The sequence below is a fragment of the Cervus canadensis genome, chromosome 14, assembly GCF_019320065.1.
Source record: "Cervus canadensis isolate Bull #8, Minnesota chromosome 14, ASM1932006v1, whole genome shotgun sequence".
Classification (NCBI taxonomy): domain Eukaryota; kingdom Metazoa; phylum Chordata; class Mammalia; order Artiodactyla; family Cervidae; genus Cervus; species Cervus canadensis.
The window spans coordinates 53,706,631-53,732,799 of record NC_057399.1 but is presented as its reverse complement, the minus strand read 5'-3'; the positions used below and the strand labels follow the sequence as shown (position 1 = coordinate 53,732,799).

The 26,169-nt window shown below is 34.4% G+C and overlaps 2 protein-coding genes across 7 annotated transcripts in view; one reads left to right on the top strand and one right to left on the bottom strand.

Moving 5' to 3' along the window:
- The window catches only part of IFT74 (intraflagellar transport 74), a 111,985-nt gene that overhangs the window by 63,284 nt on the left and 22,532 nt on the right, over nucleotides 1-26,169 (bottom strand). For all 5 annotated transcript variants that reach the window (XR_006272917.1, XM_043486830.1, XM_043486831.1 and 2 more), the window contains 4 exons: nucleotides 12,391-12,529; nucleotides 10,937-10,999; nucleotides 3,617-3,760; nucleotides 2,006-2,046 (listed from right to left, as the gene is read on the bottom strand). Coding sequence is in view for 4 of the 5 variants with exons in the window: in XM_043486830.1 (XP_043342765.1) it covers nucleotides 2,006-2,046; nucleotides 3,617-3,760; nucleotides 10,937-10,999; nucleotides 12,391-12,529 (387 nt within the window). In the remaining variant the exon portion in view is untranslated. The remainder of the gene's footprint in view (nucleotides 1-2,005; nucleotides 2,047-3,616; nucleotides 3,761-10,936; nucleotides 11,000-12,390; nucleotides 12,530-26,169) is intronic.
- Nucleotides 15,560-25,440, top strand: LRRC19 (leucine rich repeat containing 19). Of its 2 annotated transcripts, none has more exons than XM_043486834.1 (5): nucleotides 15,560-15,598; nucleotides 21,088-21,177; nucleotides 22,159-22,672; nucleotides 24,416-24,604; nucleotides 25,112-25,440. In XM_043486834.1, exons 2-5 carry the CDS (start codon nucleotides 21,097-21,099, stop codon nucleotides 25,438-25,440), a joined length of 1,113 nt encoding a protein of 370 aa, XP_043342769.1. In that variant the 5' UTR covers nucleotides 15,560-15,598; nucleotides 21,088-21,096. The 2 variants fall into 2 exon arrangements, with proteins under 2 accessions (XP_043342769.1, XP_043342770.1); XM_043486835.1 differs by lacking the exon at nucleotides 15,560-15,598 and adding an exon at nucleotides 18,205-18,309.

Genomic DNA, 26,169 nt, shown 5'->3' with positions numbered 1-26,169 from the left:
TCACGAACCTCTGTCCATAGTTCTTCAGGCACTGTGTCTATCAGATCTAATCCCTTGAATCTATTTGTCACTTCCACTGTATAATCCTAAGGGATTTGATTTAGGTCATACCTGAATGGTCTAGTGGTTTTCCCTGCTTTCTTCAATTTAAGTCTGAATTTGGCTTAAAGAGTTCATGATTTGAGCCACAGTCAGCTCCTGGTCTTGTTTTTGCTGACTGCATAGAGCTTGTCTATCTTTGGCTGCAAAGAATATAATCAATCTGATTTCGATATTGACCATCTGGTGATGTCCATGTGTAGAGTCTTCCCTTCTAGGAAGAGGGTGTTTGCTATGACCAGTGTGTTCTCTTGGTAAAATTCTATTAGCCTCTGCCCTGCTTCATTGTGTACTCCAAGGCCAAATTTGCCTGTTACTCAAGGTATTTCTTGACTTCCTACTTTTGCATTCCAGGCCCCTATAATGAAAAGGTCATCTTTTTTGGGTGAGTTTTAGAAGGTCTTGTAAGTCTTCAAAGAACCATTCAACTTCAGCTTCTTCAGCAATACTGCTTGGGGCATAGACTTGGATTACTGTGATCCTGAATGGTTTGCCTTGGAAAGGAACAGAGATTATTCTGTTGTTTTTGAGATTGCATCCAAGCACTACATTTCGGACTCTTCTGTTGACTATGATGGCTACTCCATTTCTTCTAAGAAATTCTTGCCCACAGTAGTACATATAATGGTCATCTGAGTCAAATTCACCCATTCCAGTCCATTTTAATTCACTGATTCCTAAAATGTCGATGTTCACTCTTGCCATCTCGTTTGACCAGTTCCAATTTGCCTGGATTCATGGACCTAACATTCCAGGATCCTATGCAATATTGTTCTTTAGAGCATCGGACTTTACTTCCACCACCAGTCACATCCACAACTAGGTGTTGTTTTTGCTTTGGCTCCATCTCTTCATTCTTTCTGGAGTTATTTCTCCACTGATCTCGAGTAGTATACTGGACACCTACCGACCTGAGGAGTTCCTCTTTCAGTATCCTTTCTTTTTGCCTTTTCATACTGTTCATGGGGTTCTCAAGGCACAAATACTGAAGTGGTTTGCCATTCCTTTCTCCAGTGGACCACATTCTGTCAGAACTCTCCACCATGACACATCTGTTCTAGGTGGCCCTACGTGGCAGGGCTCATAGTTTCATTGAGTTAGACAAGGCTGTGGTCCATGTGTTCAGATTGGATAGTTTTCTGTGATTATGGTTTTCTGCCCTCTGATGGAGAAGGATAAGAGGTTTATGGGAGAGACTGACTGAGGGGGAAACTGGGTCTTGTTCAGATGGGTGGGGCCATTCTCAGTAAATCTTTAATCCAATTTTCTGTTGAAGGGCAGGGCTGTGTTCCCTCCATGTTATTTTTGACCTGAGGCCAAAATATGGTGGAGGTAATGAAGATAATGGTGACCTCCTTCAAAAGGTCCCAGGCACTTGCACTGGTACACTCAGTGACCCCAACCATAATGGAAACATTATGCTAAGTGTAAGAATCCAGCCACATAGGACTATACATTGTATGCTCTCATTTATATGAAATGTCCAGAACATGCTAACCTATAGAGACATAAAGCAGAATGGTTGCCTAGGGCTGGGAATTGGGGATGAGAGGTGTGAAGGAATATGTGTTCTTAGTGGGGTGACTGAAGTGTTTGAAAATTGACTGAGGTGGTGGTTACACAATTCTGTGAATATACTAAAAACCTCTGAATTGTACACTTTAAATATGTGAATTGTATAGTATGTATTACATCACAATAAAGCTGTTTTTAAAAAGTAATTATACTATGTAATGGCTCCTAACTAAACATTCAAAGAATTATTTAAAGCTATAAATAAAACAGAAAGCTGCACTGTCACTATGAACCACTGAAAAAAAAGACTAACAATATGCATCTCTTATACGCTTAGACAATTTAAAAGATGAGAAATGAATGTAAAATGTCCTAATGTAAATGTACTTACTGCCGCTCCATGCTGGCTATTTCCTGATTATCTTCTTTAACCTATAAATGTATAAAGAGAAAACAGAATTTAAAGAACTGTTCATTGTTGGGCCATCTTAAAGAGATTTTCCTTCTAAGGCATGTACTAAAATGTCAAATCTAGTCTCTTTCTTTTAACTAATTTCTTAAAATTCAACCTTTTAAGTTAAAAGGAACATCATTGGGGAACTAGTCACAGATTTTTCTTTCCTCCTCAAAGGAAGAGTGGTGACTGATATATCCATACCTATCCAACAAAGCACAATGAAATTAATACATTTTCAGGACCGAATCAGTTTAAATAAATATCTAGGATGCTTGAGCCTGTCTCCCTACCCCTGGCTCCCCCTGTTACCTACTCCCATGCCACACACAAAGTAGGGTTGCCAGATTTAGCAAACCCCATTACATTTCAATTTCAGAAAAACAATGAGTACCTTTTGTGGTATGTATATACTATGCAGTATTTGGAAGACACTTATCATCTTTACGTATATATTTATTCTGAAAGATTATTCATTGCTTATCTGAAATTCAAATTTAACTTAATCATTCTATATTTTATTTAGCAATTCTATCCTGGGATCACTCTTTAGTCCCCTGCCTTCAATGATCTCTTTCCAAAGAGTTTCAGAGATTCTAGATTATAATACCTTTATAGAATGATTCTTAATACTTAAATAGCTCCTGTGTGCTAAGTCACTTCATTTGTGTCTGACTCTTTGTGACCCTATGGACTTAGCTCACCAAGCTCCACTGTCCATAGGATTCTCCAAGCAAGAATATGGAGAGGGTTGCCATGACTTCTTCCAGGGGATCTTCCCAACCCAGGGATCGAACCTGCACCTCTTGTGTCTCCTACACTGGCAGGCAGGTTCTTTACCACTAATGCCACCTGGGAAGCCTGAGGTGATCCTTTACTGTTCTTGCAAACCCATTGGATTCAATCTAAGACCACAAAGGAGTCCCATTTACAGGTTATTCACTCGATCTGTTTCCCAAATATATAGGCTCCTAAGGGCTGTATGTTTAGGGTGTTTTAGCCTATAATTTAACAGGCTAAATTAAAGCCAGCCTTGGGGCAGTAAGAAAACTACTGAACACATGTGATACAACATGCTGACATACTATGATCTCACAGGACATTCTAAATTCATTCACTTTCATCAAGGCACTGATAGAAATAACCACACAAAGTCATCAGCCTTGGGGCACTTAATTTTCTACATATGAGGCCTAAAGCAAATAATGTAATACACTTTCAGTAAGATTGTCTAATTATTTACTGACCAATAAGAAGAGTTTTTCTTGTAAGGAACCAAAACACAAAAAAATGATCAAATATGTATGAAGACCATAGAAAATTAGGATTTAAGTAAAAAAAATAAAAAGTCTCTATGTTAGAAATTACTTTTATCTAGATTTTCTTGGTCAAGCAGTTCATATTAATTTAGGTGGAGTCTGCTTTTCACTGTTTTGTTTTTTAAATAAGCTTACTGGCTTTCTGTTCAATGCATATGCCTTAAATAAAACAAATGGATACATTTACCAAATCCTGACATTTTAAAATAAGTATGTTTGTTTTTCCTACCTGCTTGAGCAATCTCTCTCTTTCTTCCATTGGAGATCCCATATTTTTGTCTTCTGCAATCATCTGATCTCGATGGGACTCCAACTCATAAAGTTTTTCATGTAGCAATACAGCCTCCTGTTTAACCTGGGAGTGTGCTATTTCCTAAAGAGAATTAAAAAAAATAATTTTAGTATTTTATCAAAAACTATTCAAATAGTTTCAGTTTATAACTAAGGACAAATTTAAACTACCAGCTTCCTTAAATAGAGATATCAAGTATCTAGAGTACTCAAGAATGCTACAAATTCTAAATACTGAAGAATAAAAATAAATCCCTATATACGTTTGTAAGCTATTCAGTCTAAGATTCACAAGAAGTGGTAGCTTTAGTTTTAGTTTTTAAATATAAGACCTAAACAAAGATACAGACATCTCTACCAGTGGGAAGATAATAAAGAAAACGAAACGATAATATGTATAACTTGAACCACAAAACTCAATTCAAAGTCCAAAGAACTGATCTCTAGAGGGAAGATATTTTCCCCTAAATAGATCATATATATGCTTTCGTACAATGTTAAAGGTTGGAATTATATCCCCCCCAAAAATATACGTTGAAGATCTAATCTCCAGCACCTATGAACGTGACTTAATTTGAAATGCAGTCTGTGCAGATTTAATTAAATTCTGATATCTTGAGGTCATTAAGGTGAACCTTAATCCAGTATAACTGCTGTCTTTATTGGAAAAGATAAAAACAGATACATGAAGATAAAAACAGAGATACATACACACACACACACAAACAGAGATACATGAGGAGAATGCCATTTGATGACACCAGCAAAGAATAGATACAGATACAAGTTAAGGAGCAAATACCAAGGATTAACAGCCAGCACCAGAAGCTAGGAATAGGCAAGGAAGGATTCTACCTAGTGTTCCAGAGGAAGCAAGTCTCTGCTGATACTTTGATTTTAAGACCTTTAGCCTCGAGAAGTATTAGAATATTTTTTCTGTTGTTTTATGTCACTCAGTTTGTAATACTTTATTACAGCAGCACTAGAAAACTAGTAGAAATGAGTAGTAAAATTATCATGTATTCACCACTGTTCTACTGTTCATAAAGAGAAAGTAAGGGATAGGATAATTTCAAAAGAAAATAAAAAGAGCTAGGGGTGTTAGTGGCGATTATAATGAAAATGACATTTGAAGCTACTATTTATTGAGCATGTACTCTGTGGTGGGCACTATACTTCAAATTCTTTATATACCTTATATATATACTTTATACATAAGTATATGTACTTATGTATAAAGTATAGACTTTATACTTCATATTCTCTTAACACTCAAAGCAACTCTGTTAAGACAGTACCATTAATTCTGTTTTACAGATGTGAAAACTGATTATCTGAGATCTAAAGAATTTTTCTAACAAAAATAAAAGTTAATGCTGATATCTGAAACCAGGCCCACAGCTCTAACAAGATTTTTAAGAGGGAAGAGCTCCTCCTTTTTGAAAGCAAAAGAGAAAGAATAATAAAAAACGGAAAAAGTGAACAAGAGGAAATGTCTGAAAGTCCATAGGCAAAGGGTTATATACACAGCTTAAGTATTAGGTTGGTACAGAAGTAACTGCGGTTTTGGACCATGAATTTTAAATCATTATAACTAAGCTCAAACACATCTTTATTAATGAAAATAGGAACAACACATTTTTGCTAATGAGAAAAAGGTTTATTCCTGTAGCATAAAAATTCGTGCTTCAGGATTCAACTAGCTCTTGGAAAGCATTTTCTGCCTCCTAATGGTCGTGGAAGCATTTTCCCTATAAAAAGTTGTTGAAATGCTTGAAGAAGTGGTAGTCGGTTGGTGAAAGGTCAGGTGAATATGGTGCATGAGGCAAAACTACATAGTCCAAATTGTTCAATTTTTGAAGCATTGGTTGTGCAACATGGGGTCGGGCATTGTCATGGCAAAGAATTGGGTCCTTTATGTTGAATCCTTTCTCGATTCAGAAAGCTGTAGAGGATCAAATGGGCTGCAGACCACCAAACAGTGACTAAGATCTTTTTACGGTGTAAGGTTGGTTTGGGGAAGTGCTTTGAAGCTTCTTCTCAGTCCTACCACTGAACTGGTTGTCACCAGTTGTCACATAAAATTCACTTTTCATTGCATGTCACAATCCAATCAAGAAATAGCTCATTGTTGTTGTGTAGAATAAGAGAAGACAACACTTCAGGATGATGATTTTTTGATTTTTGGTCAGTTCACAAGGCACTCACTTATCAAACTTTTTCACGTTTCCAATTTGCTTCAAATGCTGAATGACTGTAGAATGGTTGATGCTGAGTTCTTAGGCAGTTTCTTGTGTAGATGTAAGAGGATCAGCTATGATGATAGGTCTCAATTGGTTGTTGTCAATTTCCAATGGCTGGCCACTGCACTCCTCATCTTCAAGGCTCTTATCTTCTTGGCAAAACTTCTTGAATCACCACTGCACTGTATGTCTGTTAGCAATTCCTGGGTCAAATGCAATGCTGATGTTGTGAGCTGTGTCTGCTGCTTTATGACCCATTTTGAACTCGAATTAAAAAATCCCTCCAATTTGCTTTTTGTCTAACATCATTTCTATATTCTAAAATAAATACAAAATAAATAGCAAGCAATAAGTCATTAGCAAGAAAACATGAAGTGAGAAATATGCATTAAAATGATGTATAACAAAAAAAATAAATGATGTATAATATAATCACATTTAAGAACATAATCCAATATCAAATGGCAAATTTCAACAATTCAAAGCCACAATTACTTTTGTACCAACTTAACAATATATTAGCTTTACATGAAAAGTCATGATAATAAAACATCAATAGAAAAAAATGCAGACATTTTGAGGTATCCCTCTTCACAGTATCTTCCCCTTCCATTTTACTTAACCACTTATAGACATGTTCAAATTTCATCTTGATAAAACCATTCCTGAAGACTCAAGCTCATGTTGATCCTTCACCTGATTCTTTTCACACCCCTATGAACTGAATCAACAATACTTAGCACAGTAGTGAGCATACAGCAGATATTAAATAAATACTCATTGACTGATATTTGACATAATGTTGTTTTAAAGAACAAGTCCACCACCGTCCACCAAAAAACCCACAAAGGAATCCAGCTAAGGTTAAATAGAATTAGGATTTACATTTTCTTCGTTTGAGAATATTGTTAACATTTCTTTAAATTCATGCAGTTTTAGGCATATATGTACTAATGCCAAAAAGAGTGAAATAAAAAATTTACTTCAAAAAAGAAATAAAAGGAATCCAGATCAGAAAAGAAGAAGTAAAGCTCTCACTGTTTGCAGATGACATTATACTATACATAGAAAACCCTAAAGATACTATCAGAAAATTACTAGAGCTAGCCAGTGAATTTAGCAAAGTCACAGGATACAAAATCAATACATAGAAATCACTTGTATTCCTATATACTAACAATGAAAAACCAGAAATAAAAATTAAGGAATTCACTATTGCAACAAAAACATATAAAATATCTAGGAATAAACCTATCTAAGGAGGCAAAAATAACTGTATACAGAAAATTATAAGACACTGGTGAAAGAAATCAAAGACAACATAAACAGATGGAGAGATATTCCATGTTCCTGGGTAGGAAGAATCAATATTGTGAAAATGACTATACTACCAAATGCAGTCTACAGATTCAATGCAATCCCTATCAAATTACCAATGGCATCTTTACATAACTAGAAAAAAAAATTGCACATTTCATATGGAAACACAACCCCAAATGCCCAAAGCAGCCTTGAGAAAGAAGAATGGAGCTGGAGGAATCAACCTTCCTGACTTCAGATTATACTACAAAGCTACAGTCATCAATACAGTATGGTACTGGCACAAAAACAGAAACACAGGCCAATGGAACAAGATAGAAAGACCAGAAATAAACCCATGCACCTATGGGTACCTTAATTTTGACAAAGGAGGCAAGAATATACTTTTGTATATATTTGTATATTTTGTATATATTTTGTCAAGAATATATTTTTGACAATGGGGCAAAGATAGCCTCTTCAAAAGTGGTGCTGGGAAAACTGTACAGCTACATATAAAAGAATGAAGTTAGAACACTTCCTAACATCATACAGAAAGATAAACTCAAAATGGATTAAAGACCTAAATGTAAGACCGGAAACCATAAAACTCCTAGAGGGAAACACAGGCAGAACACTTGATGACATAAATCAAAGCAAGATCCTCTATGACCCACCTCTGAGAGTAATGGAAATAAAAACAAAAGTAAACAAGTGGGATTTGGTTAAATTTAAAAGCTTTTGCACAGCAAAGGAAACTATAAGCAAGGTGCAAAGACAACCCACAGAATGGGAGAAAATAATAGCAAATGAAACAACTGACAAAGGATTAATTTCCAAAATACACGAGCAGCTCATACAACTCAACACCAGAAAAACAAACAACCCAATCAAAAAGTGGGGAAAAGACCTAAACAGACATTTCTCTAAAGAAGACATACAGATGGCTAACAAACACATGAAAAGATGCTCAATATCACTCATTATTAAGAGAAATGCAAATCAAAACTACAATGAAATATCATCTCACACTGATCAGAATGGCCATCATCAAAAAGTCTACAAACAGTAAGTGCTGGAGAGGGTATAGAGAAAAGGGAACCCGCTGGAGAAAAGAGGGTTCCCTTTTCTCCAAACCCTCTTGCACTGTTGGTAGGAATGTAAATTGATACAGCCACTATGGAAGATGGTATGGAAATTCCTTAAAAAACTAGGAATAAAACTACCACATGACCCAGGATTCCCACTCCCAGGCATATACCCCGAGGAAACCAAAACTGAAAAAGACACAGGTACCCCAATGTTCACTGCAGCACTATTTAATATAGCTAGAACATGCAAGCAACCTAGATATCCATTGACAGATGAATGGATAAAGAAGTTGTGGTACATATACACAATGGAATATTACTCAGTCATGAAATGGAACACATTTGAGTCAGTTCTAATGAGGTGGATGCACCTAGAGCCTATTTACAGAGTGAAGTAAGTCAGAAAGAGAAAGATAAATATCATATACTCTAACGCATATACAGAATCTAGAAAGATGGTACCGAAGAATTTATTTGCAGGGCAGCAATGAAGAAACAGACTTATGGACACAGGGAGAGGGAAGGAGAGGGTGAGATGTATGGAGAGAGTAACATGGACACTTATATTACCGTATGTAAAATAGATAGCCAATGAGAGTTTGCTGTATGTCTCAGGGAACTCAAACAGGGACTCTGTATCAACCTAGAGGGGTGGGATGGGGAGGGAGATAGGAGGTTCAAGAGGGAGGGGACATATGTATACTTATGGCTGATTCATGTTGAGGTTTGACAGAAAACAACAAAATTCTGTAAAGCAATTATCCTTCAATTAAAAAGTAAATTAATTAAAAAAAAAACAAGTCCCCCCGCTACCCCCCCCCCCCCGCAAAAACCTCACAAAGGAAATCTAGTTAAACAGAATTAGGATTTACTTTTTCTTCATTTGAGAATATTGTACATTTCTTTAAATTCATGTAATTTTAGGCATATATATACTAATACCAAAGAAGAGTGGCATCAATACAAACACAAAAAGGAAGGTTATACCTTACACCTTTCTGTGGAAACTGAATCTGCCAATGAAATAAGACCCAACTCTCTCCTACAAACCCTAAAAAAAAGATGGTGATGAATTTGAGAACTGGCTATATTAACACTAAATGCAGTCCTTATTTCTTGAAGCATATTCTTATTACCATAGAGATAAAAGAAAATAAAAATTATGTGTATCCACATATAGACAACTGGACAGGGAAAATCATCTTAATATTTTTAAGCAAATTATTTTTTCAATAACAAACTTCCAAAAGAAGGATTACAAAATATTCATGTTTATTTCTTTTGCAAGGTAGGTGACAGCAATCTTGTCAATGTACAATTGTTACTAGCCCTATCATCATGATAGCTACCTGAATACATAAGAAATCAAGAAAGGCAGGTCAGATTTGATAGACAGACAGTGGGAAGGTAGTTGGCAGAAAAAGAGTACATTGGTCAAGAAATAAAGATACTCCACCTTTTGTATAAATAAATGAAAAATTAAAATAAGATAATTTTAAATTATTAAACTAGCAAAAATGCAAATGATGGATTGATAATGCATGCTGTTAATGAATATACGGGGAAATACACACTTTCACACATTGGGATTAGGAGTATAAAATGAAGCAAGCTTTTCAGAAGGCAATTTGGCAATGTCACATTTTAGAAGTTTGTAACTTTTTACCCAATGTGAGAAATTTATCTTAAGATATAGTAACTCAGCAAAAAATGTATATTTTTACTACAACATTGTTTTATAATCTCAAAAAACTATGAAAAACCTAGTCATCTAAAAGGCTGTGCTATACATAATCATACAATGTAGTACAGTGCAGTAATTTCAAATAATGAGGGAGATATCTTAAGAGCTGATGTGAACAGACATTTGAGAGAGAATGTTAGATTAAAAAAAAGAAAAGTTGCAGACAGCATATCCAATGTACATCCGACTTGAGGTTTTTCTCAGCAGTAAAACAAAGACAGGATTATAGGATTATTGTGAAGGTAAAATGACAATGCTGGTGACACATATAAAGAGCTCAAAAAAGCACATAATAAGCACTCAGCAAATATAAGAGAAACTCTGTCTAAAAAGAAAGAAAAGAAATAGGCATTTTTACATTCATCTTATTTAATATTTTATAACAAATGTTTTGTGAACTTTAAAATGCTTTAGATAAATAATAAACCAAATGTGAGTTTTTACATCTTTAACGAACTGACCTCCCCTTCTTCATTTGTTTTTAGTCTCTTGTTCACATGTTTTTAAATTACCATTAGATTTTGTGTGCCTCAGCAGGCACCCTGATTTTTGTACAGGTAGGTACTCAATAACTGAATCTGCCATGATGTGCTAAGTCGCGTCAGTCATTTCCCGACTCTTTGAGACCCTTTGGACTGCAGCCTGCCAGCCTCCTCTGTCCATGGGTTCTCCAGGCAAAAACACTGGAGTGGGTTTCCATGCCAACTGAATCTACTTTTTTACTAAACTAGGATAGTTGAAGTCCTGAATGGGAAAAAAATATATTATACCCCTGTTAGTAAACTACTAATATATACCTGAATGAGTTCCATTAATACACTCAACTGAATTACCTTTTGTAGCTGAGTAATATGAAAACTTTTACTTCATTTTATACTTACAGATTCCAAGCTCTCTTTTTTCATATTCAGTGAATCTAGCTGTTGCTGAAGTGTATCTAATTTCTAAGAAGAAGGGAAAAAAGCACATATATATGCAAATTACATTAAGAATAATTTATTTATCAACATTTCAAATATATGTGTTGAAGTAACTTTTGTAAACATTTTCAGCCCATATCTTATAATTTGACTAGAATTTGTTAACTTTATTTCCATTTTGCCAATTTATTTCATTATTAAAACCTTACCATGATCTATCTTTTAAATGCTTCATCAATTTTTAAAAAGGGAGCCAGAACTTTTCAGTGAATCATCACTGTGTTCTGAGAATATCAAATATCAGAAGACTTTAAATTAATGATGTTACTGTTTAAAGTTATAATTTTTATTTGACTTTTTAACCATGTTTCCATATTTTTTGACCATTTTCTCTTAAGGCCAAGACCTATAGCAATTTACATGGCTCACTCTTAGGGATAAGACCCTTCAACTGTTTACCATTGACTCTTGAACATAACAGGTTTGAACTGCATGGGTCCACTGACATTCAGATTTTTTTTCAAGAAATATGTACTACTCAGTCCAAAGATAGTTGAATCCGTGGATGTGAAACCTCAGACACTGAGGGCAAACTATACGTTATACACAGGTTTTAAACTGCACAGGGGTTGCCGTGCCTAATACCCAAGTTGTTCAAGGGCCAACTAGACCCATTCAAAAACCCCTGTGCAATATTAGCTATACTTTGATACTATTTCAGCATTTTAATAACACTCTTTCATCAATGTTTTACCATGTTTCATAATGTGTCTGAAATAAAAAGTTAAATTGTCAATAAAGGATTATCTGAGAAACTAAAACTACATTCACTGGTATTTGTTGGGACGAATTCTCTTTTAATTGCTTGCTTAAGGAAAATCTAGGCATGAAAGGGCAATAATACCTTGCAAATCTGAGTCACCATTATGTCTGAATGCTGAGAGCAGTCTCAGTAACCCCTCAGTGGGCATCCAAATTGCTTACCATAATTAGGGGACAACAGCTGTTCAAAATGAGGACATAGCAAGTAAAAGGTGTTTATTAGGAAGCAAGGAAAGGAAAGAAAGTAAATATCCATATGGCTCTGTTGTATATGGCCTTTTAATGTTTTCATTAAAAGCTCATTAAAAAACAAGTGCTTCATGTACTGATATCTTTATGATACGCAAAAATGAATGATGCATAGAACTGAATAATATAGTAAAAGTTATGTCACTATACAACATAAGAAAACAAAGTTTTCTAGATGAGTGTTTCCCAAATTTAAAGATTTGTATAAATCATCTTGTTAAAATAAAGACTCTGATCAGTAGGTGTAGTCAAGCTCTCAGGGGATGCCAATCCTGCCCACTTTCAGAACATATTTTCAGTAGTAAGATTGCTGTAGCCCAGCACAGAGTAGTAGCTAGTATTACCTGCAATAATTTCTCATTTGTGGTTTTCATTTCTATATACTTGTCTTGTTTTTCAGGAGACATATTTTTGATTATACCCTCTGCTGCTTGTTTTCCCTGTTCAATTTCTTCTTCTACACTTCTAATTTGTTTTTCCTTCCTGAAATCAAAAGTATGCAATATTCCTCTTACTATATTGAAGAGAAAATCAATTAACTTTACTCAGTCTCAATTACATAGGACACTTATAAGTTATTCAACCACAGTTTGTGATAACTCCTTTGCTGGTGGTGTTTAGTTGCATAGTTGTGTCTGACTCTTTTGCAATGCCATGGACTGCAGCCTGCCAGACTCCTCTGTCCATGGGATTTCCCAGACAAGAATACCAGGGTTGCCATTATCTTTCTCAGGGGATCTTCTCAACCCAGGGATTGAACCCATGTCTCCTGCACTGCAGAAAGACAAGACTCTTCATCACTGAGCCACCAGAGAAGGTGCACACAGATGAACACAGAAATTTGGCCCCATCAACACAGACTTTTTTAGCATCCTTCTCTTCTCAATCCCCAAATCCTTCTATTTTCTTATTCTTCACTCTACTTTCTTGTAAGAAAATACAAAGTTTATCACAGAAAATCCTTAAAGTCTTATATATATATATATCAGAATGCATTTGTACTTCTTGTTATCATATCCTCAAGGTTTACAAGAAAGTTAAATTTTAAAATAGTGGTTTTCAAGTATCTTTTAGCTATAGAATTCTTTGATATCTTTGAAATCTTGTATGGAAGTTTACCAAATCATTTAAAAGTAACACAGCTCTGATTACACTGCAGGGTAAGAAAATCAACAGTGCAATCTGATTTTAAAAGTTCATGGCTTTAGATGAATATATTTTCTTTAAATTCTTCTTTATCTACTGCTTTAATTAAAATTGGTATTTCAAAATTATCAACTTCTTTAACACTGTAAAATAATCAGCTAACTTCCTTGAGAATATAATAGGAACATCACAAGCCTAATTATATAAGTAGTAGTATGATATTAATTACAAACAATAACCATCTTTATCAAATAATCACAAAAAGTACCAGTGATGTGCACTTACTACCTATGCAAGATCAATTATACATAGGGTAGAGAAAAATTCTGAAAAAAATAGAGGTAGGATGCTAGTTATCATCTAAATACTTCAAGATTACATATAAAAAGCTTGCTTGAAAATAAATTGTTTCAATATCATAAATTTCTACTTTAAGTTTAAAATATAATTATTCTATTCAATCTCTTTCAAATACAAATACAAACTTTGACAGTTTTCACAATCACTAGCTAAGCCTCATAGATCCAAATATCTATCCTCCACACACTTTACACACTCATGCCCTACTACCTTAATAAAATAATCTAAACTCAGAAATTCTCCTATAGACAGAATCTCATAATAACCAAATAAAAGATAACCATAATGAAACAGACAACCTGGAATTTCTATTTATTTTTGTCTCATTGCTAAACAGAAGTAATGTCTTCACTTTGAACCTCAATTACTGTGGCATAATAAATGTGTATGCTGCTGCTACAATTTACATGGGTATATCTCAGATATGCAGATGATACCACCCTTATGGCAGAAAGTGAAGAGGAACTAAAGAGCCTCTTGATGAAAGTGAAAGAGGAGAGTGAAAAAGCTGGCTCAAAGCTCAACATTCAGAAAACTAAGATCATGGCATCTGGTCCCATCACTTCATGGCAAATAGATGGGGAAACAGTGTATGCAGTGTCAGACTTTATTTTTCTGGGCTCCAAAATCACTGCAGATGGTGATTGCAGCCATGAAATTAAAAGACGCTTACTCCTTGGAAGGAAAGTGATGACCAACCTAGACAGCATATTAAAAAGCAGAAACATTACTTTGCCAACAAAGGTCCGTCTAGTCAAGGCTATGGTTTTTCCAGTGGTCATGTATGGATGTGAGTGAGAGCTGGACTGTGAAGAAGGCTGAGCACCGAAGAATTGATGCTTTTGAACTGTGGTGTTGGAGAAGACTCTTGAGAGTCCCTTGGACTGCAAGGAGATCCAACCTAAAGAGATCCAACTAGTCCATCCTAAAGGAGATCAGTCTTGGGTGTTCATTGGAAGGACTGATGCTGAAGCTGAAACTCCAATACTTTGGCCACCTCATGCAAAGAGTTGACTCACTGAAAAAAGACCCTGCACCCTGATCCTGGGAGGGATTGGGGGCAGGAGGAGAAGGGGATGACAGAGGATGAGATGGCTGGATGGCATCACAGATTTGATGGACATGAGTTTCAGTAAGCTCCAGGAGCTGGTGATGGACAGGAAGGCCTGGCGTGCTGCGATTCATGGGGTCGCAAAGAGTCGGACATGACTGAGCGACTGAACTGAACTGAACTGATGCACTCACAGAAATTTCAAACATAAAAGAATATCTATTTCAATCTCTTTGTTTCACAGATTAGGGATACTGAGTTAAATCTGTTAGAACTAACTCATTCTGAACCCCATATTACTTACTACCAACAATGAATTTTAACTATGTTTTTATCTGATAGATCTACTACAATTAGATGGGAACGAATGGTATAAAGTATTCCATTTTACACAGGGGAAGTTACACAAGGAAGCACAAGGAAGGTACGGATTCTTTGAGGGCCACATAATGGCCAAGGGGTGGGTCTTTTGATGCTTTGAGCAGTCTGCTCCTGTTACAACTTGGCAGTAAAACCACCAATGATGGTGTTATAAAATGAGTAAACAACAAAGGTGAAGCTCACTGGAATACAAAACTTGGTGCAATCTTTTCAACTTGAGTCTTTCAAAATATAAAATACCTTTAGGACTAACATTTAAATAACTTTAGCAATGCATCTTTCAAATTATGCATTCTCAATATTATATACTTTAACTCACAGGTAAATTTGTTAATATTTAAATTTCTCAAGAGAAATTAAGAAACACAAAGATTAAGCTAAAGCCACCTTACTTGTTACACTAAAAAAAGTCAAAGATGACTTTAAGAAATTATTCTTAGAGTCAATCTTTTGCTAAGGAAATCTAGCTTGTTTTTTTCTTCCACCTGTTCAGTGAGTACAAAGGTTAAGACAAAGTGAAATAAATCACATGACATGCTTTTTTTTTAATGGTGTAGAAGAAAGACAGCAGATTCCTTACACACCAGTCTCAGAGACAAAAGAAAAAAGGAAAGGTAAGATCCTATATATTTATAGGTTTGGTGATTGTTGTTGAATTTTTAAAAATCATATTTAAGCTTGTTAAGTCTACATAAAAATCTTTATCCTTAATAAGTGATGAAAGAGCAGAAAATATAATTGTATATTCATGACAGCTATCTTAGAAATACAAACCTGGGCACGGCCAAAAAATCTTTTCCAAATAGAGTAATAACGTAAAGCAAAGTAATTTGGGGGGAGGAAGATTTCATCTAGCCAATCAAATTTATAAGATCTTTTAATTTTGAAGTATATTAATCACAGAGCAATCGGAAGTGACATTAACCTAAAAACAAATTTATAAGATGAAAAAAGACTGGATAATAGGTGATAATTGTTAAAACTGGGTGACGATTCTTTTCCTGAGAAGTTTTTTCCTTGAAATTTTCCATTATAAAACTTTTTAAATTTGAAAAAAAAAATAGAAAGTTAGTTCTATGATATTACAAGAGAAAAGTTAACTGTGAGTTATTAATACCTTACTATAAATACATTGAATTCTGGTATAAATATCTAAAATATTTAATGGAAAAACTGTATTACAGTATACACACTTTATTTAACCAAGCCAAAATAACAGCAGTGTCTTTTTATTTCAGAGAATATAACAGTCATATAAAGCACATGATCAAAAACTCAGAAATTCTCACTTGAAACTGTGCTAAGAAGAATACTGTTTCTTTCTCAATATATACCATTTCCTTTTGTGTGAATCTCTTTTCCTATAATATAGGGTATAGGCTATATAAAAGAACATTTAATCTTGTAAAACAATTTTTTTAAAAAAACCTGATATTCCATTTGTTCTCTATTTTTTAATCACTAAACTCAAACCAAAATATCATTTCAAAATAAATTTCAAATTGAGAAAAAAATCTAAAGTGAGAAAAAAGTAATAATAACTTTTCCTCTTAAATCAACTTTTTAAATAGGGTAAACTGACTCAAGAATAATTTCTGCTATCAGCTATTTATTTCATCAATTTGATTTCTTCAAGATAGCCATTGTGTCTGTTTAAGGATTTGTTAGCAAATGTTTCTGTCTAAGGATTTGTCTATGTAGTGTTGTGACAGTCAACATCAATCCCCTTTATCAATCTTTTCCCTCTCAAAAGATGTACAAATACAAGAAAAGCTCCATGGCTAGTGTGGCTCAATCAATGCATTTCATAGCTTTAGACCTACTAATGCTTTAGATTTTTTGACTGTTTTCTTGAACAAAATCTACCTTAAGCTCTGAATATGTGTCTTTTCTAACTCTAAAATTTATCAAATATAAATTAAAAAAGATTCCTTTTCTAACCCTTATGATTTTATCCATTTAAGCATAATAGTATAAAGTAGCTGATAAATATAATAAATACTTGACAATCCTCTGTCTCCATTTCCACAGTCTCACAATCCTACCTGATCTCCAATACCTTTTCTAGCTGCTTCTATTTTGTGTCAACCCTTTTCTTTATAGATTATCTGCTTCCTTTATTCATCCTTATCCTGTTTATCTCTTTAAAAAAAAAGGAACTTCTCCCTTACCTCTATATTACTCACAAGGGCATCCTACAAAAACATCAGTAAGAATTTCACTACACCACTGAGAAATACCAAAACAAACCACTGAGGAGGTTGCACACTAACTCCAAGAGATCACTAAACATGGGTACGTACCTTTTATACACGATTCAGGGATCCCCTTTTGTGGGCAGTGGTCTGGCATAAGTGATAGCTTGAAATCATTTCTGGCTCTAAAAGGGATGTTATTATGATCTACATTCAAATTGCAAAATCTAGGAGAACAGTGGCTTTCTCTTATAATTTTGATTTAGCCATGGAAAGAAAGAAATTGGAAAGGGAATTAACATAAACGGATCAGTGAGGAAGGCAATGAGGAAGTTAATTAGAATACACCAGTATTGACATAACAATAAATTTCTCATTGCCAGTGCGGCAACACACTTTAGTAACTTGAAATGAACCTTGTTAACAGTAGTTTCTTACTTCCTGCTTTGAAGGAATAAACTGCCCTAAAAAATCGTAAGCAACTGATTATACTAAGTGCTATAAGAAGGCTCAAAAGACTAAATTTTTAAAAATCACTAAGGATGATAATAACATAACATATTTATACCCTTTCAAACAGCTCATTTGCAGCAGTTTCTTTTTAATATTAATTAACTAATAGATAATTTTAAAATTAATTTTTATTGGAGTATAGTTGCTTTATGCAGAAGTGTCTAACATTGATTTTAAGAAAACAAATAAAAATAAGAAACATTAAGGTCATGAATAAAATGGCTAAATGGAAAGTATTTAGTGAGAAGAATTACTGAAATAAATGAAATTTCTAGTTAGGGCATGTTGAATGTACCCACTAACATTGACTCCTGTTCAAAAACCCTACTAAAATGAAAATAAAAGGTAATATGGCGTACAGAAACTTATAATGACAAAATGAATAGAAGAGGAAACAGCAATAAAATCTAGAAACTAGAAAGCTAAAAGTTAAGTGGAAACTGACTAGGAAATCAAAATTTTCTGAAGCCAGCAGTGGGGAAAGCTGAGAAGCTACTTGTTTTATGCTGCAGAACCCCTAGATGGCTCAGAGATTGGCAGCACCAGGAATTCTGGAAGTAGAAAAGGAGAGAGGCTGAAACAGCTGAAAGTCTTTCTCCCAGACACTGCCCAGTCAGGTAAAGTCCCCCTACTACCTAAGCAAAAAATGAGGGTTTTTTTTTTTATGCTGGGGAGAATAAAACTAATGAAATCTGGGCATAAGTGACTACAGGGATGTTATGTCAAAAGCAGGGAAAATAACATTAAATACTAATTACTGAGCTAAACCCAACTTTTTCACCACTCAGCTCTCAGAACGCTGGCCACTTGGTGTCACCTTTTCAGGCAGTAGATCAGAAAAGTCATTTTGAGGAATCTAAGCAGCCCAAAAGGAACAATCTAAAGATAATGATGTTAGGGATGCCCCAAGAAAACAGCCTATTAAGGTCACTCCATAGTAAGGTCTAAAGTTGGGTAAGAGCTGGGAAGTCTCTGGAGGTCAAACAGTTAGGACTCTGCCCTTCTACACCAGGGGGCATGGTGTTCAATCCCTGCTCAGGGGGCCAAAGAACCAAAACATAAAACAGGAGCAATACTGCAACAAATCCAATAAGACTTTAAAAATGGTCCACATCAAGAAAATATTTTTTTAAAAAAGAACCATATAAATGCAGTTTCCAATCAGTTTTTTCATTTCCCATTCTTATATGTAAGTCCTAAACCAAATATTAACAGATATGGGAAGTTTAAAAGAAATCCTCTAATAAAATGGATACTTATCAAAAGAAACTGGAAAAACATGACCTTAAGACACAAAGACTTTTCTTTTTTTTTTTTGACACAAAGACTTTTCAAGGGGAAAAAAACCAAGAGATACAACAAGAAGAAACAAGAAAATATATTCCTATGACAGTATATTACAAAAGAAATTTTCAGAGAATTAAAAAGAGCTCTGAGAATTAAGAAGATAACAGGAAAGAGAAACTTTAATAGAAGAGTTTGAAGATAAAGTTCCAGAGAGCAGAGCAAAAACACACAGAGATGAAATGCAGACGAATAAACATAAAAGATTAGAAAATCATACAAGGAGATCCAATTCCTTTTAGAATTAAAGGAGTTCTAGAAAGGGAAGTAAGATTTTTTTAAATGGGAAGAAAATTATCAATATCATCAATGAAATAATTCAGAAAGATTCCCACTGTTTTCCAATTGAAACCACCCACCAATTACCTATTTCACAGACTTTCACAAAATAGACTCTCACAAAGGATCATGAAATTTCAGAATAGCCACATTAAGGCTATATTGTACAGCACAGAGAATACAGCCAATGTTTTAATACTAACTATCAGTGCAGTATAATCTTTAAAAATTCTGAATCACTATACAATATACCTCTAACTTCTATAATATTGTTCAGCAACATACTTCAGAAAAACATCTTTGAGGTTAAGAAGTGGCAAGTTACATAAAAGGATAAAGAATTAGAATGGCACAGCATCTCATTTCTTAACAGTAACACAGTCATGGTTGGTTGAATCCACAGAAGTAAAACCTGTGAATACAAAATCAGGCCCTTTGTAATGTATATTCATTACATTACACCATTTTATATAAGGAACTTGAACATCTACAGATTTGGTATCTGCAGGGGCTTCTAGAAACCAATCCCCTGCAGATACCAAGGGATAATTGTACTAGAAATCCAAAGACAACGGAGCAATGCCATCAACCATTTGAGGGAAAATAATTTCCTACTTAGAATTCTAAGAATTCTAAGAAATCCTACTTAAAATTTCTAGCCAAAATATCTTTCAAGGTCTAAAAAGTATTTCCTCCTATGGACCTTCTCAGGAAGCTACTACAGGAAACTCCATGGAAAAAAGGCAGTAATCCAAGACAAGGCATTCTAGAAAACAGGAATCCAATAACAAGGGCAAAAGAGAATCTCTACAATGAAGATAGAAGGAGAGTGAAGGTCAACAACTCCATAGAGGGCCTAGTGATCAGCTCATCCGTATCAGAGCATGGCAGCAGGCTCTAGCAAAGACTTTTTCAAGCAAATGAAATAGATTAAAATATCTAATATACATAAACTATTGAGAGATTTGCTAAGAGTGTTTGAGTATAAATTAATGGGGGAAAAAACCCTAAGCACAGGAAAAGAAAACAAACACAATTAACTAAAGAAAAACGTATGCAGGAACAGAATAATAATCCTGTTAACAGGGCTCAGTCTTTGACAGTTTTATACATTCCTGAAGTACAAACTGAGTTATATAAACTGCAGCTACTGCTGCTAAGTCGTTTCACAGTCGTCTAACCACAATTACAATTGACTATGTTTGGAAAGTGAAGAGACACTAGATATATATTTGATGCATTGAAGATAAGGAAAGTGAAGAGATAGTAGATATATATTTGATGCACTGAAGATGAAGGTAATGAGTTATTTGAAAGCAAGCTGAGGACTCTCATCTCCCAAAATGTTAAGTCAAAGGATAATATGAATAGATAATGCCTAAAGTCGAAAAGTCAAGAAGTAGCAATATGAGTATATACTTAAAGATGTATTAATATATACATACGTAAGTATATATATCCTTCTAGACTTTCTTTTGTGCATATATATTAAAATTTTAAAATGCACAACCACTTCAGTTGGTTTAAAGTTCCTCTCAATAGATCTAGGAACTAAAGAGATATCCTGAAAATTACTGTCATTCATTCTCTCCAGGAGCATTTCAGTTTCTAAGATCAGAGTGCAGGGAGGGTGAAGGGATCTTTACTTGTTTCCTATTTTACATATTTTAAGAAAAAATAGACTTAAAAGGAGTAAAAAGGAAATCAAAATGTCCTCAAAAGACTAATGTTCTAGTCTCCTAACGAGATGTAAATACTCTCTTTTCCATCAGGTTAGCAGTATGAAAACCAGGAGCATCGCAACCTTGTTTTGGCTGCTCTCCACGCTATTACTAGCAGAAGAAAACCAGACTTCTAAAACAGTAAGTTTTTACAATCAAAGCAGTGAAAATATTTTCAAAGGTACACTATGTGTAAATTTAAATTGTAAAATGTTGAAGGCCTTAAAAACAAAAAAAAATCAAACTATCAAAATAAACTCTTTAGTTAGTAGGGTATATTCAAAACATGTGATCTCTGAGCCAGATTGTAAGTGGACAAAAGCAGTCTTCATTTTATAAAAAACTAAGTTCTTTAAAAGCAAGAAATAATATAAAATTTCACTGTAAGATCAGAGATTAGTTATGACATAAAAACACTTTAAAATGTACAAAACTTCTTTAAAAACCACATATTTATGAGGGAAATTGTTGTTGTTACATTATTATTATTATTACTATCAGGGGACATTTCAACTGCAAAAACAGTCGAAACAAGAACTATTTCTTTGGATCTATATCCACATAGGCTAAGCACTTCTCGTCGGCTGACTTTAACACATGGCTCAATTTCTATTACAAGATATTTTCTTTTAAAATACCAAAGTTTGAGTTGTTAACCCTATACAGTTATATACTGAATATTGTTTTTTAATTATTTAATAATCTTAGATGTAATGTTGGTAGCTCTACTGATTTTTTAAAATTATATATTTTTACGTTATTTTCTCACTATAAACATCAATCTTGCATACTAAAATACTAAATAAATTAACAGAATTATTTACCATTTATTGCCACATAATAAATGGTAATATATCAATATTCTTTCAATAATAATTATTTACTAACTGTTGGAAGATACTTATATGACATCAGAATTGCCTTAATCTTCAACACTCCATCCCAATTTTTAAAAGGAGTATTTGCTTTACCTTTTTACATATTTTAACATCAAAGTCTTAGATAGTAGACTTTTTTCCTAAAAAAATTTCTTTCCAATGTCTAATTGCCTAGATATGAAAATGTGGGAAATTTTGTCAATATTTTTCCTTATTAATGCATTTCTAATTTTCTCTTTTTTAGGAAGTCAAATGTAATTCTAGTGCAAAGAATTATTCTTGGATTCCAGCAAATATCAATAAAAATGTTACTATACTTGACCTCAGTTATAATCAAATTACTCTAAATATTACAGACACAAGAGTTCTACAGACATATTTTTTACTCACTGAGCTCTATTTGATTGAGAACAAAGTCAATATCCTACTCAATAATTCTTTCAGTAACCTGTCCAATCTAGAAATTTTAAATATCTGTAGAAATTCCATCGACACAATTCAACAGGGTGCCTTTACAGGATTACATAAACTGAAAAAGTTATATCTCTGCCAAAACAAAATAGTTCAACTGAATCCTGATACACTTTTGCCTCTTAAAAACCTGATACTATTGAATTTGCATGGCAATTTGATAAGCTATTTTGATGTACCACAACTGTTTCATCTGGAATTCATAATTTTGTATGGAAATCCATGGAACTGCTCCTGTAGTCTACTGAACTTGCAAAACTGGTTGAAGACATCGAATGTGACACTAGGTAAGCATTCATAATTTAAATTAGTTAAAACCAAAATGATTGATTTTGGCTTGTTCCACCCTAGAAGTGTCTCTCATTTCAAGTCTTAAAGCAAAGGAAACTATTCCTGTTTAATGGAAACAGGAGAAACACTGAAAAGCAATTGCTGAATACAAGCTCTCCCTCTGCCTCTCCAGAAAAAAAGAAATAAGAGAATAAGCTTGAATGTTCTACATATGTAAGACGAAACTGTCACTCTGCATACTGTTTGCAGTTTCAACACATAAGACTAATTTTTTTTACTGTCTTTTTAATTTGTTTTTAATTGGAGGATGATTGCTTTACAATATTGTGTTGGCTTCTGCCATACAACAAGGTGAATCATCCACAAATACACATATGTCCCCTCCCTCCTGAACCTCCCCCCCCTACCCCCCATTCCATCCCACCCTCTAGGCTGTCACAGAGCACCAGGCTGAGCCCCCTGTGCCCACACAGCAGCCTCCCACTGGCTATCTACTTTACATTACTCCTTGGGAGCAAAGTGATGACCAACCTAGACAGCATATTAAAAAGCAAAGACATTACTTTGCCAACAAAGGTCCGTCTAGTCAAGGCTATGGTTTTTCCAGTGGTCATGTATGGATGTGAGAGTTGGACTGTGAAGAAAGCTGAGTGCCAAAGAATTGATGCTTTTTGAACTGTGGTGTTGGAGAAGACTCTTGAGAGTCCCTTCGACTGCAAGGAGATCCAACCAGTCCATCCTAAAGGAGATCACTCCTGGGTGTTCATTGGAAGGACTGATGCTGAAGCTGAAACTCCAATACTTGGCCACCTCATGCGAAGAGCTGACTCATTGGAAAAGACCCTGATGCTGGGAGGGATTGGGGGCAGGTGGAGAAGGGGACGACAGAGGATGAGATGGCTGGATGGCATCACCGACTCAATGGGCATGAGTTTCAGTAAACTCCGGGAGTTGGTGATGGACAGGGAGGCCCGGCACGCTGCGATTTATGGGCTCACAAAGAGTCGGACACGACTGAGCAACTGAACTGAACTGAGTGTACATATGTCAATGCTGCTCTCTCAATTTGTCCCCCACTCTCCTTCCCCTGCTATGTCTAAAGTCTGTTCTCTATGTATACGTCTCTATTTCTACCCTGAAAATACCATTTTTCTAGATTCTGCATATATGCGTTAATATGCAAAATCTGTTTTCCTCTTTCTGACTTACTTCACTCTGTATAATAAGCTCTAGGTTCATCCACCTCACTAGAACTGACTCAAATGCATTCCATTTTATGGCTGAATGATATTCCATTATATATATATGTACCACAATTTCTTTATCCATTCATCTGCCAATGGACATCTAGCTTGTTTCCTAAATATTGTAATTTTTAAAAGTACTTCTTTTCTAAGGATATCCTGTCAGAGAGTAGGTGGAAGTAGGTACCCTACTTTCTAAACTACATACCATGTTCCAGATGCTCACCACAATCTAAATCACAACATCTTTACTTTACTAACACAGACAAACTGAACAATACACAAGAACTGCACTTAAACTGTATCTATAAAATAACTTAATAGACAGAAAGAGGCATCTTTCTTCATTTTGTTGCTAGCTTCTTTCTTATACCTTTAATGACAGATATGTCAAAAAAGTTCCAGGTAAAAAATTATAAGATGTTTAACCATAATATTTATTAACCATAATAATCTTATTTTCCATAATAAATCTTATTTTTTCTAATCTACTAGAAAATGAGAGCATCACCATGTGTAGTTATCCAGATATCCTGAAGTGCTACAACATCAAAACAGTGCCTTACAAGGCTGAATGTTACTCAAAATTTCCTTCATCTATAACTGAAGACCTTCACATTCATTTTCAGTCCATTTGCAATTCAACATTTAATAACTCTTTGAACAACTTGACAAGAAATTCAGGTACTGTATTTGTTTTGAATATTAATATTGCTGAGGATAGCATACTAAATAAACTGAGAGAGTTCTCATTTTTCTCATTTTAAATTTCTTGAAACAGTGTAAAAGAACAATTCCTCCACTCAAGAAAAGATTAACAAAATATTGGGTTTCTTAAGTAGGCTCTGCTAGTTATCAGTCAAATGCCATTACGCAAATTATTTAACTTCTCTGAGCCTTGGTATTAACTAGTTAAGTCACAATACTTAACAAGTATAAATCAATAATGTTTCTGAGTGAATGGATAAACAATGCAAAGACAGGTAGTTATTTTGAAAAAAGGTATTCTTGCACCACAATATGAAATATATTTACTGCAGTTTTAGTAACTTTTGCTTAAGTAAGATCATGTATATTTACTTCTAATACCAATACTGGGGAGTTATTAGGATATGTAATTATGATTATTTTATTTTTGTCAATTTAACAAAATTCCTCTCCCACCCTTTCTTTCTCGTTATTCCATTTAAGAAAATGAATCTCATGGAAAAAGCTGGGCTTTTCTTGTCGGTGTTGTCATCACTGTAGTGATGACTTCACTCCTCATTTCAGTTGCTATCAAATGTCCAGTATGGTATAATTTTCTGCTTAGTTACAATCATCATCGTCTGGAAGAGCATGAAGCAGAAACCTATGAAGACGGTTTTACTGGAAATCCAAGCTCTCCTTCACAGATACCAGACACAAACTCTGAAGAAACTACAGTAATATTTGAACAACTACATTCTTTTGTGGTAGATGATGATGGGTTTATTGAAGACAAATACATAGATACTCATGAATTACGTGAAGAAAATTAATTTCTTTCAATGTCTGATTTTTAAAAAAATGTTACCAACTCACTCACATTTTAGGCATGGAAATTTTGATCAATGGTATACTGAACTACGGCCAGTAGACCATCATATTAATTGCAACACATAAATATCATAAAATTACACTCCTCTCATTGACTCAAATACAGTAACTGCCACTCCTTGGTACCTAACAGTTAAAATACTAGCATTACTATTATTAGCAGTATATATGAGACCCAAAATAATAGTAGGAAAAAAAATCTACATTATTCTTTAATTAAAGTGAACAGATTCTCATATTAGCCAGATATTTGATGTAACACCTATTAAAGTTTTACTGATCGGAATCAGTAAAGAAATAAAGATTTTGGAATTTTATCATGAGCTGAAGTGAAGAAAAGAGATAGCTTAAACTGACAACACATTAAGATTGATTTTATGCCCACAGAATGAATTCATGAAATTGGAAAATGCTTTTTAAATCTTTTTAAATGCTTCCCGAATTGGCACAACAAATTTCTGAAAATTTAGCAGCAATTTAAAGCACAGGCACAACGTCTGGGCACAATCTCTTGATTTCAGTTATGAAGAAAGATTGTCATCAAAATAAATGACTGTTGCAACTGAATAATACAGTAACTTCCAAAGTGGAAATTATCTATGCATCTTGTTTTAAAAAATACCTATTCTGCTCCTTTGGAGGACATTTTTATTCAAGTGATTCTGTTCTGG

Excerpts from the sequence above, each read along its gene's own strand:
- LRRC19 (XM_043486834.1), top strand. The coding sequence starts at position 21,097 with ATGAAAACCAGGAGCATCGCAACCTTGTTTTGGCTGCTCTCCACGCTA. Across the intron at positions 22,673-24,415 it reads GACATCGAATGTGACACTAG|AAAATGAGAGCATCACCATG; the intron begins GTAAGCATTCAT and ends CTAATCTACTAG. Across the intron at positions 24,605-25,111 it reads CAACTTGACAAGAAATTCAG|AAAATGAATCTCATGGAAAA; the intron begins GTACTGTATTTG and ends ATTCCATTTAAG.